The 17,645-nt window shown below is 48.2% G+C and overlaps 1 protein-coding gene across 1 annotated transcript in view; it reads right to left on the bottom strand.

Moving 5' to 3' along the window:
• LOC123766363 (mucin-3B-like) overlaps positions 1-770 on the bottom strand; it is a 2,736-nt gene extending 1,966 nt beyond the window's left edge. The window contains exon 1 of the mRNA XM_045755422.2: positions 1-770. This exon is cut by the window's left edge and continues 1,966 nt beyond it. Coding sequence (XP_045611378.2) covers positions 1-770 — 770 coding nt within the window.
• Between the last annotated feature and the right edge of the window lie 16,875 nt (positions 771-17,645).

The following is a 17,645-nucleotide window of genomic DNA, read 5'->3' as shown; positions in this document are numbered from 1 at the left end:
TGTGTTCCATGGATTGTTGTGTTCCATGGCTGGTTGTGTTCCATGGATTGTTGTGTTCCATGGCTGGTTGTGTTCCATGGCTGGTTGTGTTCCATGGCTGGTTGTGTTCCATGGCTGGTTGTGTTCCATGGCTGGTTGTGTTCCATGGATTGTTGTGTTCCATGGCTGGTTGTGTTCCATGGATTGTTGTGTTCCATGGCTGGTTGTGTTCCATGGCTGGTTGTGTTCCATGGATTGTTGTGTTCCATGGATTGTTGTGTTCCATGGCTGGTTGTGTTCCATGGCTGGTTGTGTTCCATGGCTGGTTGTGTTCCATGGCTGGTTGTGTTCCATGGATTGTTGTGTTCCATGGATTGTTGTGTTCCATGGATTGTTGTGTTCCATGGCTGGTTGTGTTCCATGGCTGGTTGTGTTCCATGGATTGTTGTGTTCAATGGCTGGTTGTGTTCCATGGATTGTTGTGTTCCATGGCTGGTTGTGTTCCATGGCTGGTTGTGTTCCATGGATTGTTGTGTTCCATGGATTGTTGTGTTCCATGGCTGGTTGTGTTCCATGGCTGGTTGTGTTCCATGGATTGTTGTGTTCCATGGCTGGTTGTGTTCCATGGCTGGTTGTGTTCCATGGATTGTTGTGTTCCATGGATTGTTGTGTTCCATGGCTGGTTGTGTTCCATGGCTGGTTGTGTTCCATGGATTGTTGTGTTCCATGGATTGTTGTGTTCCATGGCTGGTTGTGTTCCATGGCTGGTTGTGTCTCATCTCTTGCAACATGTGCGGGTCGTTGGGTTCATGGTCATCACTCACGAAGTTTTTGTTCCCGCAGTGAAACAATTTATGTCTCTCTTACGTGTTCATTCCAGCCGTCCCACCTGTCCACTACACAGTCATTCCAGCCGTCCCACCTGTCCACTACACAGTCATTCCAACCGACCCACCTGTCCACTACACAGTCATTCCAACCGACCCACCTATCCACTACACAGTCATTCCAGCCGTCCCACCTGTCCACTACACAGTCATTCCAACCGACCTACCTGTCCACTACACAGTCATTCCAACCGACCCACCTGTCCACTACACAGTCATTCCAGCCGTCCCACCTGTCCACTACACAGTCATTCCAACCGTCCCACCTGTCCACTACACAGTCATTCCAACCGACCTACCTGTCCACTACACAGTCATTCCAACCGACCTACCTGTCCACTACACAGTCATTCCAACCGACCCACCTGTCCACTACACAGTCATTCCAGCCGTCCCACCTGTCCACTACACAGTCATTCCAGCCGACCTACCTGTCCACTACACAGTCATTCCAGCCGTCCCACCTGTCCACTACACAGTCATTCCAGCCGTCCCACCTGTCCACTACACAGTCATTCCAGCCGACCTACCTGTCCACTACACAGTCATTCCAGCCGTCCCACCTGTCCACTACACAGTCATTCCAGCCGACCTACCTGTCCACTACACAGTCATTCCAGCCGTCCCACCTGTCCACTACACAGTCATTCCAGCCGACCTACCTGTCCACTACACAGTCATTCCAGCCGACCTACCTGTCCACTACACAGTCATTCCAGCCGTCCCACCTGTCCACTACACAGTCATTCCAGCCGTCCCACCTGTCCACTACACAGTCATTCCAGCCGACCTACCTGTCCACTACACAGTCATTCCAGCCGACCTACCTGTCCACTACACAGTCATTCCAGCCGTCCCACCTGTCCACTACACAGTCATTCCAGCCGTCCCACCTGTCCACTACACAGTCATTCCAGCCGTCCCACCTGTCCACTACACAGTCATTCCAGCCGTCCCACCTGTCCACTACACAGTCATTCCAGCCGACCCACCTGTCCACTACACAGTCATTCCAACCGTCCCACCTGTCCACTACGCAATCATTCCAGCCGTCCCACCTGTCCACTACACAGTCATTCCAGCCGTCCCACCTGTCCACTACACAGTCATTCCAGCCGTCCCACCTGTCCACTACACAGTCATTCCAGCCGTCCCACCTGTCCACTACACAGTCATTCCAGCCGACCTACCTGTCCACTACACAGTCATTCCAGCCGTCCCACCTGTCCACTACACAGTCATTCCAGCCGTCCCACCTGTCCACTACACAGTCATTCCAGCCGTCCCACCTGTCCACTACACAGTCATTCCAGCCGTCCCACCTGTCCACTACACAGTCATTCCAGCCGTCCCACCTGTCCACTACACAGTCATTCCAACCGTCCCACCTGTCCACTACACACATTCCACTGTCTCTCTCTCTCTCTCTCTCTCTCTCTCTCTCTCTCTCTCTCTCTCTCTCTCTCTCTCTCTCTCTCTCTCTCTCTCTCTCTCTCTCTTCTCTCTCCTTCTCACTAGATTCAGCATCAGTTGATCTCAGTTGATCAACATTGAGTGATAATATAAGTCAGGCTCCGCTGAGGTGTCCCGTCGTTCACCGCCCTGTGATTGCCTCCCTTCCCTTTAAAATAACAAGGACACGTGTTAGAGTATAAGCGAGTATTGATCATCATCTCCAAGCAGAAATATTGCATTCATATTGCATACGGCATCAGCCACGGGAGGAGGGAGGCTTGTCCCTATAACTCAGAGGCCGTCGATTTAATATTAATGGAATACAAATAGTCATCTTCAGTGGCCGGGGGTCACCACGCCCTCAATAGTGACCACTTCCACTGATCTCTTTTGTGTCGGTGGTTATGTGGGCCCCAGCGATGTTGACCGTTGCTCGCGGGCCCACTGGTGGCCCCCTTGTACTGTGGCCCGCTTCCAGTCCCCTGCTGACTGGCTCTTGTACTGTCTCATGCTCTCTATAATCTTTGTGAATGTGAGGCTGACTGTATGATCAAAGGGTTTGGGAATGACTGTATGATCTAAGGGTTTGGGGATGACTGTATGATCTAAGGGTTTGGGAATGACTATGATCTAAGGGTTTGGGAATGACTGTATGATCTAAGGGTTTGGGAATGACTGTATGATCTAAGGGTTTGGGGATGACTGTATGATCTAAGGGTTTGGGAATGACTGTATGATCTAAGGGTTTGGTACTGACCAAATGGGACTGCCTCTTGACCTCTCACATGTGCTAACTGACTTCACACATGTGCCGACTGACCTCACACATGTGCCAACTGACCCCACACATGTGGAACACATCATATATATGCCACTCGGCACCTCCACACTTTCTCAACCGCAAGTTCTCAATTGAAGAAGTTAAGCCTGAAGCCTCTTGAAGCCAGAAGATGGGGGGAAAAAAATGGGAAAAAATAACTTTACTTCCACATCATTTCCTCCTCTAACACGGCCAATCGCCGCACCGCAGTTGGCGGAACGTAATTGTTTCTTAGTTTTTAATACATTCCTTACGTGTGTGAGTGTGTGTAATCTGTCTGCAGATCTCCACTTAGAGCTCTTGTAAAGTAAGTTAAAACTTGTATAACTGACTCGCTGGGTTTTCACATCCTAACTTTAGCGCCAGCCAGTTATTTGTCAGACTTATACTGCCTTCCTGGAGGGAGGAGTGCGGGTATACCCCTACTGTGAGGGGGAGGGTTGGTATACCCCCTACTGTGAGGGGGAGGGTTGGTATACTCCCCCTACTGTGAGGGGGGAGTGCGGGTATACCCCTACTGTGAAGGAGAGGGTTGGTATACCCCCTACTGTGAGGGGGAAGGTTGGTATACTCCCCCTACTGTGAGGGAGGAGTGCGGGTATACCCCTACTGTGAGGGGGAGGGTTGGTATACCCCCTACTGTGAGGGGGAGGGTTGGTATACTCCCCCTACTGTGAGGGGGGAGTGCGGGTATACCCCTACTGGGAAGGAGAGGGTTGGTATACCCCCTACTGTGAGGGGGAGGGTTGGTATACCCTCTACTGTGAGCGGGAGGGTTGGTATACTCCCCCTACTGTGAAGGGGGGTGTTGGTATACCCCCCCCCTACTGTGAAGGGGGGTGTTGGTATACTCCCCCCTACTGTGAAGGGGGGTGTTGGTATACTCCCCCCTACTGTGAAGGTGGGTGTTGGTTTACCCCCTACTGTGATGGGAGAACGTGAATAGATTGACTTACCTTTTGCTCTGAGTGTGAGTAAATAGACCTACCTCCCTACTGTGTGTGTTGGGTATGGGTAAGTAGACCTGCCTCCCTACTGTGTGGTGAGTGTGGGTAAGCTGACCTACCTCCCTAAACCCACATCAGACATAATTGGGGAGTTATTATTATTATTATTATAATTTTCTACCACAGACGTGGCCACACATTTACAATGCTAACCAGCATATATACATTTTCTTCTGTCCTCCATGGACAGAGTGAGAGATGTGTTAAACATTTAGTTCAGAAAGTTTCTTATCATGCCTTGGTCTTGGTACCTGTGCTTCCCTGTTACCCCTCCCCCCCCCCTCGTTACCTTGCAAGGGGCCTGCATTACCTGCAATAGTTGTCATACCCACTTCTCCCCCCCCCACTCCAAGGACCATCACGGGCTCCGTCAGTATGTCTCAACAACTTACAATGATTGCCGGGCAATGAGTGCGATCTTCTTGAGGTTATCTTGAGATGATTTCGGGGGGTTTAGTGTCCCCGCGGCCCGGTCCTCGACCAGGCCTCCACCCCCAGGAAGCAGCCCGTGACAGCTGACTAACACCCAGGTACCTATTTTACTGCTAGGTAACAGGGGCATAGGGTGAAAGAAACTCTGCCCATTGTTTCTCGCCGGCGCCTGGGATCGAACCCAGGACCACAGGATCACAAGTCCCGCGTGCTGTCCGCTCGGCCGACCGGCCCCTTAGTGATAGTCTCTCCTCTGTGATCCCTTTGCAACCGTGCAACATTGCAGGTAATTCCCAGGACATGAGTGATGGGTAATATGAAGCAGCGCTCCAACTTGTATAATGAGGGTGGTAATGAGGGACATTATTGCCCCAGGGTCACCATAACCGCGGATCATAACCACGGCTGAACCGCCCTTCACGCCTGTCGCCAATACTAACTGATTATTAGTCTGTAGTCACTACTCACGCGCGCTAACGTGCGCACGTGCACTGGGAGACGGACGCACGTGTCCAGGTGCACTGGGAGACGGACGCACGTGTCCAGGTGCACTGGAAGAAGGACGCACGTGCCCAAGTGCACTGGGAGACGGACGCACGTGCCCAGGTGCACTGGGAGACGGACGCACGTGCCCAGGTGCACTGGGAGACGGACGCACGTGCCCAGGTGCACTGGGAGACGGACGCACGTGCCCAGGTGCACTGGGAGACGGACGCACGTGCCCAAGTGCACTGGGAGACGGACGCACGTGCCCAGGTGCACTGGGAGACGGACGCACGTGCCCAAGTGCACTGGGAGAGCCGTGCGCAGGTCAGGACCCGTGACCTGCGCAGAATATAGAGGAAGAACACTAAGCAGGACAGAGCGCAGGTAACTGGCATCAGAGGTCAAGCGCGAATCTTGAAGACACTCTTAACCTTTCCCTCTAAGCTTATCCGCTGTTAACACACTAAGAGACGTCGTTTCTCAACGTCTCTTAACGTGTTCAGACGGCTTTACGACTTATTTTGACGGCGGTCCAAAAATAATACATTATAGACGATGTCTATGTTAAGGACAAGAGATATGAATAAAGGAAAGGAAGAGTTAAGAGTATATGTTGACCAGACCACACACTAGAAGGTGAAGGGACGACGACGACGTTTCGGTCCGTCCTGGACCATTCCCAAGTCGATTGTCATGGTTGGATCTAAAGTTGGTACCACAATCGACTTTAGAATGGTCCAAGACGGACCGAAACGTCGTCGTTCCTTCACCTTCTAGTGTGTGTGGTCTGGTCAGCATACTTGAGCCACGTTATTGTGACTCATCGCCTGCAAGTTAAGAGCATGTTTGAACTTCCTCAGATATAGAAAACGAGGTATTCAAGTATCCACCCTTCATTGTGATTGTTGATGTTGCTTTTGAGCAACAAGTTCCTCTAGTTAGGGCTTAGTGCTGGCGTGAGCCGCCCTCGTGTCAGGGTCCAGCCCATCTTGAAGACAGTTCCGGGCTGTTGTGTTGATCTGCAGCATAGTCGAGAATGTCTTCTCACAAAACTAGGTCGTTGGAAAGGGAATAATGATCTCCAGCGCGGCTGTCGCAGTTACCAGTTGCGCTACCCACTGCTCCAAGCCAGAACTCAGGGAGCGGTTGGGCAAGGATTATTGTCTGGCAACCTTGGTTCACTCCTTCAGGTTGTCCTTGTCACTCATGGTTCCTTGTCACTCATGGTTCCTTGTCACTCAGGTTGTCTTCCTGTCACTCTGGCAGGAAGAGCGGCTGAAACCATTCAGGATGTATGTGATCTTTTGGGAAAGTGGTGACCTGATGGTCACACGATTCGAGGGGTGGTTATCTTGAGGTTATCTTGAGAAAATTTCGGGGTTTAGCGTCCCCGCGGCCCGGTCCTCGATCAGACTTCCTTTTTGTTACACACACCCCAGGAAGCAGCCCGTAGCAGCTGTCTAACTCCCAGGTACCTATTTACTGCTAGGTAACAGGAGCACCAGGGTGAAAGAGACATTTTGCCCATTTGTCTCCGCCTCCACCGGGGATCGAACCCGGTAGGGCTACACAATAGAGTCACCAAGCATGGGACTAACATTGTTATCCACTAGGTCATTCAAGATTGGAGAGCTTCCCACAGACAATCCATAGAGTCGATGCTTTCAGAGGGAGATCATCGTCCTCATCTACCTTTTCTGCACAAACAAGACTATTAATATTTGAACCTTGTATATACAAACTGAGGCCCATTCAAGTAATTGAAGATGTCTCCCTGGAAACACAAACCGAAACTGTCTCTATTTTCCGCTTGTTACAACTTGTAATAAAGTTGTTACATCTTGGCTTAACGTGTTTATGACGTATTAGAACGTCGTTATAACTTGCTATATTGGTTGTTATAACTGGTTAGGAGGTGTTAAAACTTGTTCGAACGTTGTACGAACGTCGTAGTTTCGGTGTGTGTTTGGCGGGCTGTCAGATACGGAAAAGGGAAGGAACATTTCGTGTTAAAATTTGTCCTCAAAGTTGTTGTGAAAGTGTTTGAGTAACAATTCAGTTTCAGCAAGGAGGTCGGCAGTATGGGTCAGGACTCTCCCCCGCGTGAGAGACACCTCACTTCTGAGTGAAAGAGAAGAACCAGTCTCCGTGGTGTAGTGGTAAGACACTCGCCGGGCGTTCCGCGAGCGGTTTGTCATGGGTTCGTATCCTGACCGGGGAGGATTTACTGGGCGCAAATCCTTAATTGTAGCCTCTGTTTAACGCAACAGTAAAATGTGTACTTGGTTGTAACAACGATTCTTCGCGGCGGGGATCGTATTCCAGGGACCTGCCCGAAACGCTACGCGTACTAGTGGCTCTACAAGAATGTACAGGAGGATTCCTTGAGGCTTCCACATATCTCAAAAAAAAAAAACTTGATGCTCCCTCCCTACCTTCTCACTGAACTACTTGGACATCGGTGGAAACTGAGTACCCAAATGAGCCACAGGGACGTTAGAAAGAACTTTTTTAGTGTCAGAGTAGTTAACAGGTGGAATGCATTAGGCAGTAATGTGGTGGATGCTGACTCCATACACAGTTTCAAGTGTAGATATGATAGAGCCCAGTAGGCTCGGGAATCTGTACACCTGTTGATTGACAGTTGAGAGGCTGGACCAAAGAGCCAGAGCTCAACCCCCGCAAGCACAACTAGGTGTGTACATTGTTTATAAAGCCATGTGCGAAAGAGGAACTCATGTTTACTTTGAGCAGCATTGATATACCGGATATAAACAAATGACTCGTGATGGAAGTGTCAATGTCTTCACTCAACTGTAGGGTGATGCTGGTGGGTGTGTCCTTACTCTCCTGACAAACCTGGTCAAGATATCACTGTTCACATGGTAATGAAATCACAATGGCGTGGTGTCAATGAAAATCATTTTGAGGTAATGCAATGGTTTTGAACTCGCGACCAAGTGATTTGCAGACGCCTTGGCAATCCCGTCTGGGAATCACCAGGTGTTCGAGTCACTCCATTGTCTCCAAATGATCCTCATGTCGGTGTTCATAACTCTCCCTCCGATGACATCGTTGGGCAGAGGGACGTCCTTCATCTTCGTCACGGACGATGATGTAGTCACACTAATCTGACTGCATCAGGGAGAAAATCCGTAGGAGCCGTGATGAGGGTTCGAACCTATGCGCTGGGTGTTTCCAGGTGCAGACGACACGGTGCAGAAGACTTAGACCACGACATGGTCAAAAGGATTGCAACCTGGTGGGGGAGGGGGGTACTACTACACCCTCGCGGATTCCTTGAGGCTTCCACTGAAGCCGGACCAGGGTTGGTCCAGGGGGCACCGCATGGTGCCACATAACCTGGTGCCACAGAACCTGATGCCACAGAACCTGGTGCCACAGACTCTACCTAACGGAACCTGATGCCACAGAACCTGGTGCCACAGACTCTACCTAACGGAACCTGGTGCCACAGACTCTACCTAACGGAACCTGGTGCCACAGAACCTGGTGCCACAGACTCTACCTAACGGAACCTGATGCGACAGACTCTACCTAACGGAACCTGGTGCCACAGACTCTACCTAACGGAACCTGGTGCCACAGAACCTGGTACCACAGAACCTGGTGCCACAGAACCTGGTGCCACAGAACCTGGTGCCACAGAACCTGGTGCCACAGAACCTGGTGCCACAGAACCTGGTGCCACAGACTCTACCTAACGTAACCCAAGTCACAGATGTCCACACATTTTCGTTACCCATCATGGTGGTAATGTGTTGCTTCACTTTCTCTTGTACTTAAAATAAAAAAGCAATTATTTGATTTTTGACAATTTTAATTTTTCATTTCTCCAGCATTTTCAGCGCCTCTTAAAACTGAGGTCGTCTCCACCACTCCCGAGGCTGACGACCTGGTCGTCTCCCCCACTCCCGAGGCTGACGACCTGGTCGTCTCCACCACTCCCGAGGCTGACGACCTGGTCGTCTCCACCACTCCCGAGGCTGACGACCTGGTCGTCTCCCCCACTCCCGAGGCTGACGACCTGGTCGTCTCCTCCACTCCCGAGGCTGACGACCTGGTCGTCTCCCCCACTCCCGAGGCTGACGACCTGGTCGTCTCCCCCACTCCCGAGGCTGACGACCTGGTCGTCTCCACCACTCCCGAGGCTGACGACCTGGTCGTCTCCCCCACTCCCGAGGCTGACGACCTGGTCGTCTCCTCCACTCCCGAGGCTGACGACCTGGTCGTCTCCACCACTCCCGAGGCTGACGACCTGGTCGTCTCCACCACTCCCGAGGCTGACGACCTGGTCGTCTCCACCACTCCCGAGGCTGACGACCTGGTCGTCTCCACCACTCCCGAGGCTGACGACCTGGTCGTCTCCACCACTCCCGAGGCTGACGACCTGGTCGTCTCCCCCACTCCCGAGGCTGACGACCTGGTCGTCTCCTCCACTCCCGAGGCTGACGACCTGGTCGTCTCCTCCACTCCCGAGGCTGACGACCTGGTCGTCTCCCCCACTCCCGAGGCTGACGACCTGGTCGTCTCCTCCACTCCCGAGGCTGACGACCTGGTCGTCTCCACCACTCCCGAGGCTGACGACCTGGTCGTCTCCACCACTCCCGAGGCTGACGACCTGGTCGTCTCCACCACTCCCGAGCAGTGTTGCCAGATTGGGCTACAAATAGCGAATTGGGCTACTTTTGAGAGCGCTCCCAATTTTTTTTATTTCGCTACTTGCTACTTTTTGGCCTAATTTAAAAGCAAGAGATGCTAATTTGGGCTATTAAAGTTAAGAATGTACGATTGTGAGTTACATGAAAGTAACTAAGCTATAAATAATTGTAATTAATAATAATTGTAAATATTAATTAATACTAAATAATATTATTTAATAAATTAGTCCCAATTCAATGCTGAGTTTTCTTCCAAGCACAGAAACTTGTAAATATAAATACAAGGTAATAGATAGATCGATAAATAAATAGACAACTTTCAAATATTGCACCAAGTAATGGCGAGAGGAAAAAAACTAGACAGTATACATTACATTTGAAATTAATAATGGATGAATGGTAATAAATTGGTGTATGTTTGTAAGTATACCAAAGTCCATTTAATAGCAGAATTTAGCCATTTTGTGTAAAAACTTTTATATCTCCTATTATTAATTATAACAGTAATCGAAAAAAAGTCATAGTTTGTATATACAAGAGATGAAACAGAGAGCCATGAGCTAGAGCGATGTGCTGAGTCCATAAGGAGGCCGAGCTTCCAGAAATACCTTCCTGTGATTGGCTGTTGCGGGGAATACCAACACTCTTTTATGAATAAAATTTACACTAAGAAATAGGTCCTTGTGCACAACAACAAGGTTGTTGTGAAAAAGAACAACAATTTCTGTTTTGCACCTGACAGAAATCTCCATCTAACTGAATAATTTACTCGAGTAAGAGGGCAGAGCAGCGTATCATTATTTGTGTCAAGGCAACCCACAATAATAACGTCCCAAGTTAGGTAGCCAGCCCATGTTTCTGTAACACTCGTTACATCCTGCAGTATTTAATTATCACTATATTAATACTTTAAATAATTAACACTTCACTTTTTTGGGTAAATTAAAATTAAAGCAGAATTCCATAAGCAGGACTGGTGGGCTGAACTAAGATGATTTGCTAAGTGGATGGCACCTATAGCTGATCCCTTCCTGTGATTGGCTGTTGTGTGAATGTCAACAAAGAGTTTCTAGGCTGGGATTTATTTCTCGAAAAGTTAGCAATAAAATACACTTTCTAGTTCTTTATTTTTAAAATTCAGACCAGGGATTCTGTCTAACGAAGCTGCAAGCTAAAACACCGTTATCCTATAATGTTCATCTGTAGCTTGACCCTAAATACTCGTTTATTAAACGAATTTATTGTTAGAGTTTATTAAGAATCAACTTTGCTGAAGGCAGAGTTTCCAACAAATACCTTCCTGTGATTGGCTGTTACGGGGAATGCCAACGCTTATATGAATAAAATGCAAAATAAGAAATACGTTCTTTTGCTCAATAGCCTTGTTGTTGTTGTTGTACAAAAGAACAACAATTTCTGTTTTATACAAGACAGAAATTTCCATCTATCTGAATAATGTAGACCAATAAGAGGACGGAGGCATTGTATCGCTGATATTATTTGTGTGAGGCAACTCCCACTGATGACGTCACAAGTTAGGTAGCCAGCCCATGTTTCTGTAACACTCGTTACATCCTGCAGTATTTAATTATCACTATATTAATACTTTTAAATACTTAACATTTCACTTTTTAGGTAGATTAAAGTTGAAGCAGAATGTAATAAGCAAGGATGGTGTGCTGAATAAAGATGATTTATTAAGTGGATGGAGCCTTTAGCTGATCCCTTCCTGTGATTGGCTGTGGTGAATGTCAACAAAGAATGTGGGCGGAGCTTGGAACCTCCTACCCGAGCACAACAACCCACCTTATGGGTTGCTGTTTGGCTATTTATAGTGCGTTGGAAAAAAAAGAGATGGCGCTAGTTGTATTTTGCAGGGTAATTTGTTATAAGTGTAATTTGATGTCAACAGATGGCGTAAGCTGTATCTTATGGCCACTATTGACCAGCCAGTTGATAGTGTTCTCTTCTGCCGACAGATGGCATCAGCTGTGTTATTATTACTTCCGAATTCCCTTTAAATACTGATCTACAAATACCTTGGCTTATGATAAGGTTTTATACCATTTATGATAAGTATTAGATAACTGGAGTTCCGCAATCACTTTTATTTATCAACTGTTCAGGATATCATCATATCACGTCTGGTTAGGACGTACTGCTCTCGATTGATGAAGATTAAGCCACCCAATAGGTGGCACGGGTATGAATAGCCCGTAAATACTGCTCTCGTAATATTATTCAGGGGGGTGGGGGAACTATCAAGTGAAAGCGCCAAGCCATTACGACTATATAGCACTCGGAAGGGATCAGGATACGGATTTGGGATGGAACGGGGGAAAGGAATGGTGCCCAACCTCTTGGGCGGTCGGGGATTGAACGCGGACCAGTAGGAAATGAGACCGTCGCTCTACCGTCCAGCCCAAGTGGTTAAGCGTAATATTATTAAAACAACAATTTATGCATATAATAACAGCATTTCACACTAAAAATACTTGGATATATTGAAATTTGGTAGGGAATTCGAATCTAGGAATCTCCTATGACTAAACTGTACTTTTTAATCATTTTTATGTACTTACTACTTATTATTAAATTATTAAGTACTTACTATAATAATTAAATAAATTATTTTATTTAATATTTAAATTAAATGATAAAATAATAGGTAATAATAAATCATTGTGTAGGGGGACAGGCAGCCAGTGTATATATATACATGTTAGGCTTATACCAAGGTGCCATAAAGGTGCCAAATTAAAGACTGGGTGCTGCCGGGGCGGGCCCAAGGGCTGCTGGCGGCCCTGGCCAGGCTGAACTTCCGCGCCCTTATAATCACCATTGTTTAATAATCTTCACAGGGAGAAACAACTGTAAATATAGGAATAGTTTATTACAACATACACGGTAAAGAAAACAGCTCGGAAACTAAGGAAATAAAGCTGCCGAAAAAACATTAAAGTCCACTTCAAGTTCAAGTATGTTTATTGAGACAATAAAAAAATACATCTCAAAGGGATAGAGTAGCTTAGGCTATTTCTACCCCCCCTCTACTTCAAGTCCCTCAAGGGGCGCACAAATTCAGTGAGTACAAATACACAAATCACAATACAAGAATCCCATTTAACATAGCAGGTTAAAATAGGAAGTACAGCATACAAGTGTTACAAGTGAGTTACAAGTTACAAGGGAACAAGTGAGAAGGCGGTGGAGGCCAAACCCGGAATTGCACACTGATTTTAATGCAGAAATGTCGTGATTATCATAATATAAAGATGTTAAGGCACGAAAACCTTTTTATTCGTTAAATTGTATAAGGCAATTAAAAGAACCTAACTCACAGCCCCTCTGATCAAGTCCCTCAACATGCTAAACATATACTCACTCTACACATTCTCGTGTGCTATAAACATATACAGAACCCTTGTTCCTAAATGCTAATCTTGATCTGAAACTTTTCCTTGGTGACGACCTGGTCGTCTCCACCACTCCCGAGGCTGACGACCTGGTCGTCTCCACCACTCCCGAGGCTGACGACCTGGTCGTCTCCACCACTCCCGAGGGTGACGACCTGGTCGTCTCCACCACTCGCGAGGCTGACGACCTGGTCGTGTCTCAAGGCAAGGACACTTCCTGGGAGTAAGTTCCATGATCAACTATGTGTATTACGCGTAGTTAACGTTAATTAAATTGTATTCTAACACGTCCAGTCGAGACCCATCGGAGCGTGGCGAGAATATAACCAGAGAACCTGACCTGACCTGACCTGGCATGACCTGACCTGACCTGGCATGACATGACCTGACCTGACCTGGCATGACCTGACCTGACCTGGCATGACCTGACCTGACCTGGCATGACCTGACCTGACCTGGCATGACCTGACCTGACCTGGCATGACCTGACCTGACCTGACATGACCTGACCTGACCTGACCTGACCTGGCATGACCTGACCTGGCATGACCTGACCTGACATGACCTGGCATGACCTGACCTGGCATGACCTGGCATAACCTGGCATGACCTGATCTGCTCCGTGGCGGGTACCTCCTGTACACCGTTCACTGTGTACGTTGTGTATGCACACTTACCGTCTTGTGTATGTGTCGTGTACAGGCGTTCACTGTGCTATGTATGTCATGTACATACGGTCACTGTACTGTGTGCACGTCGTGGTGGTGGCGGCGGGGGACCAGGAGCTCAGACCTGGCCGGCACGACGTAAAAAAAAAGCAAAAAAACTGTCCAGAAAGATAATTGACCCAACAAGCATTCCGTCCGCGTCGTAAACGTGGTGTATACTCTGAACTGCTCGAGGTTATCTTGAGATGATTTCGGGTCTTAGCGTCCCCGCGGCCCGGTCCTCGACCAGGCCTGCTTTTTGTTACACACCCCCAAGAAGCAGGCCTTCCTGGGGGTGCTGTCTAACTCCCAGGTACTCATTTACTGTTAGGTGAACAAGTGCATCTGGATGAAACAAACTCTGTCCATTTTTCTCCGCCTCCACCGGGGATCGAACCCGGAACATTAGGACGACGAATCCCAAGCGCTGTCCACTCAGCTGTCAGGCCCCTGGTTTACGAATCCCTTGTGATGCTATCTCTACGAGGTAAACTCTGGGGAACCAACGTCGTTCCTTCATCTTCTGAAGGAAGATGAAGGAACGCAGTGATTGGTCATCAGAATATTACAGGACACAGTGATTGGTCATCAGAATATTACAGGACACAGTGATTGGTCATCAGAATATTACAGGACACAGTGATTGGTCATCAGAATATTACAGGACACAGTGATTGGTCATCAGAATATCACAGGACACAGTGATTGGTCGTCAGAATATCACAGGACACAGTGATTGGTCGTCAGAATATCACAGGACACAGTGATGTCATCAGAATATTACAGGACACAGTGATTGGTCATCAAAATATCACAGGACACAGTGATTGGTCATCAGAATATTACAGGACACAGTGATTGGTCATCAGAATATCACAGGACACAGTGATTGGTCATCAGAATATCACAGGACACAGTGATTGGTCATCAGAATATCACAGGACACAGTGATTGGTCGTCAGAATATCACAGGACACAGTGATTGGTCATCAAAATATCACAGGACACAGTGATTGGTCATCAGAATATGCCACTGTTTGTGGGTATGTCTAGCAGCTTCTCTCGCGTAATGTAAGATACGTCTCCACTTGAATGGTCGACGCCCTTGCGTCTCCACTTGAATGGTCGACGCCCTTGCATCTTGCAAGATCGGCGTTCGATCCCCGAATATCCAAGTGATTGGTCACTTGCCTTCCCCTCATATAAAGACAACATTGCCCTGTTGTTGTGGTTGCTGGAGTGTGGTAGGAGCAGGTAGGGGTGGTAGGAGCAGGTGGGGTGGTAGGTGGAGGGTGGAGAGAGAGGAAGCGGTTGTGTGGTGGCTTGGTGCAGGGAAGAAGCAAGTGAGTGGTGTTGCTGGAGTGTGGTAGGAGCAGGTAGGGGTTGTAGGAGCAGGTGGGGGTGGTAGGTGGAGGGTGGAGAGAGAGGAACCGGTTGTGTGGTGGCTTGGTGCAGGGAAGAAGCAAGTGAGTGGTTGTGGGAGGGCAACTAACCCCTGAACGACCGTCTATCAGCCAGGTGAGCACCATTAGACCTCACGCCCGGCTAACTCCTATTGCTGGCTGAAAGTTGGAGAGGCGCCGGTGGTTGATGGTCTGTTAGCGGAGACACCGGTGACACGGGGGTGCCTGTGTGTGGTGAGCGAGAGGGAGGGAGTGTGTGTGTGTGTGTGTGTGTGTGGTGAGAGAGAGGGAGGGAGGGAGGGAGAGAGAGAGAGAGAGAGAGAGAGAGAGAGAGAGAGAGAGAGAGAGAGAGAGAGAGAGAGAGAGAGAGAGAGAGAGAGAGAGAGAGAGAGAGAGAGAGAGAGAGAGAGAGAGAGAGAGAGAGAGAGAGAGCGAGAGAGAGAGAGAGAGAGAGAGAGAGAGAGAGAGAGAGAGAGAGAGAGAGAGAGAGAGAGAGAGAGAGAGAGAGAGAGAGAGAGAGAGAGAGAGAGAGAGACAGAGAGAGAGAGAGAGAGAGAGAGAGAGTGTGTGTGTGTGGTGAGAGAGAGGGAGGGAGGGAGGGAGAGAGAGAGAGAGAGAGAGAGAGAGAGAGAGAGAGAGACAGAGAGAGAGAGAGAGTGTGTGTGAGTGAGTCTGTGTGTAGTGCGAGTTTGCTTTTTCCCTCCCAGAAACCTCCCAGAATTCTGGGAGGTTTCGTCCGCAACGTTTATTAAACAAAATTAATTAACGGATGACAAAGTACCTCTAGGGCTGGCTTCGGTCATACTAATTACAGTACTATTCATTTTGTGGCATCTCGTTCCTCCAGATGTGTCTTCATCTCATCCACAGTGACCTCTCGCAGTGAGGAGGAATTTACCTGGAAAACGACAAAGACATTTGTGATTAACTCAATAAGAAGTCTTCACAAAAGAACGAATGTGAAGAACTCCAGAAGTCTCTTGTCGAGTTTCTCACACACCTCTTTGTCGTTTTCCCGGAGAATTCTTCCTCGTGTCCACAACAGGACCACAAACTCGCATACTTCTGTTTTTCGTCTTATATGACTATCCAACAGCTATGGTTGGACCTCAGGTTTTGCTGCAACGTCGTTTTCAAATGTTTTCAATAATTTTTCCACCTCCCTACTTCCCTTTATTGACTTCTGAACTAAATGTTTACCTTGATCTACTCATCCTCTTTTGTCGCTATGGAGTCTCAGTATTCAGGAGAGATTACTACGGGCTCACCATAGCCCGTGCTACTTGGAACTTTGTTGCAGGTAGCGAATCTTTAACAACAACAACAATCAGGAGAGAGCCACACAAAGATGAGCGTGTAGTGAACACAAAAGATGACTCCATGAACTTCATAAAGACTTAAACCTCGGTGATGAGCGGACAAAATGACAAATGCAAATAGAGCGTTGCAATACCACAACAATCGTACAAATCACGTACGATTGTACGAATTCACGTACGAACAATCGTATCGTCACGTACGTGGTACCAACCCGACTTGGTAGGCAGCGACCAGTGGCCGTAACAGAACGCATCAATGCACGAAATACAGCAAACAGCGATGTATATTAAGAAGCATCAGCAACAGCAGCACGCATACCATCCTTCAGCTGTATCAAGCGCCGGTGATGCCCACCCTGGCTACCCTGAGCTGCTCGCGTCACCACACAGCAGAATAGACATAGAAAATAGAGAATAATGGCTCGGGGACCTATCTTATGAAGACAGATTGTAGTGTCTCACTCTACACACTCGCTAGGAGAGACACAGGACAAGAGGGACAAGATGGAGGCCTCCAAGTGGCTTAGGGCCATGAAGAAGGGGATGTAAACAGGTTCTAAACCTGTGGGAACAGGCCAGAACCCACAACTGTGGGTTCAAGTTGGATATCTTGTTTTAGGAAGGGGTATAGGGAGATACTGCTTTGGAAACAAAGTTGTGGTTAAGTGGAATGTACTGCTATCTTGAGATATCTTGAGATGATTTCGGGGCTTAGCATCCCCGCGGCCCGGTCCTCGACCAGGCCTCTTTTTTTTTTCTTACACATCCCCAGGAATCAGCCCGTAGCAGCTGTCTAACTCCCGGGTACCTATTTACTATTAGGTGAACAGGAACATTAGGGTGAAAGAAACTGCCCATTTTGTTTCCGCCTCCACCGGTGATCGAACCCAGAACCTCAGGACTACATATGTCCACTCAGCTGTTAGGTGAGCTGCTAGTAGCTACTGCAACTAGCATATTAAACTATATGAACAGTTTACACACGACTCACAACTGTTGACGTTCGAACATATCCGGAACAAGTGCTTCACTGACGAATTTTGTTCGAACCA

The sequence above is a fragment of the Procambarus clarkii genome, chromosome 62 (assembly GCF_040958095.1).
Source record: "Procambarus clarkii isolate CNS0578487 chromosome 62, FALCON_Pclarkii_2.0, whole genome shotgun sequence".
Lineage (NCBI taxonomy): Eukaryota > Metazoa > Arthropoda > Malacostraca > Decapoda > Cambaridae > Procambarus > Procambarus clarkii.
The sequence above is the reverse complement of the archived record's forward strand: the minus strand, read 5'-3'. Positions and strand labels throughout refer to the sequence as shown.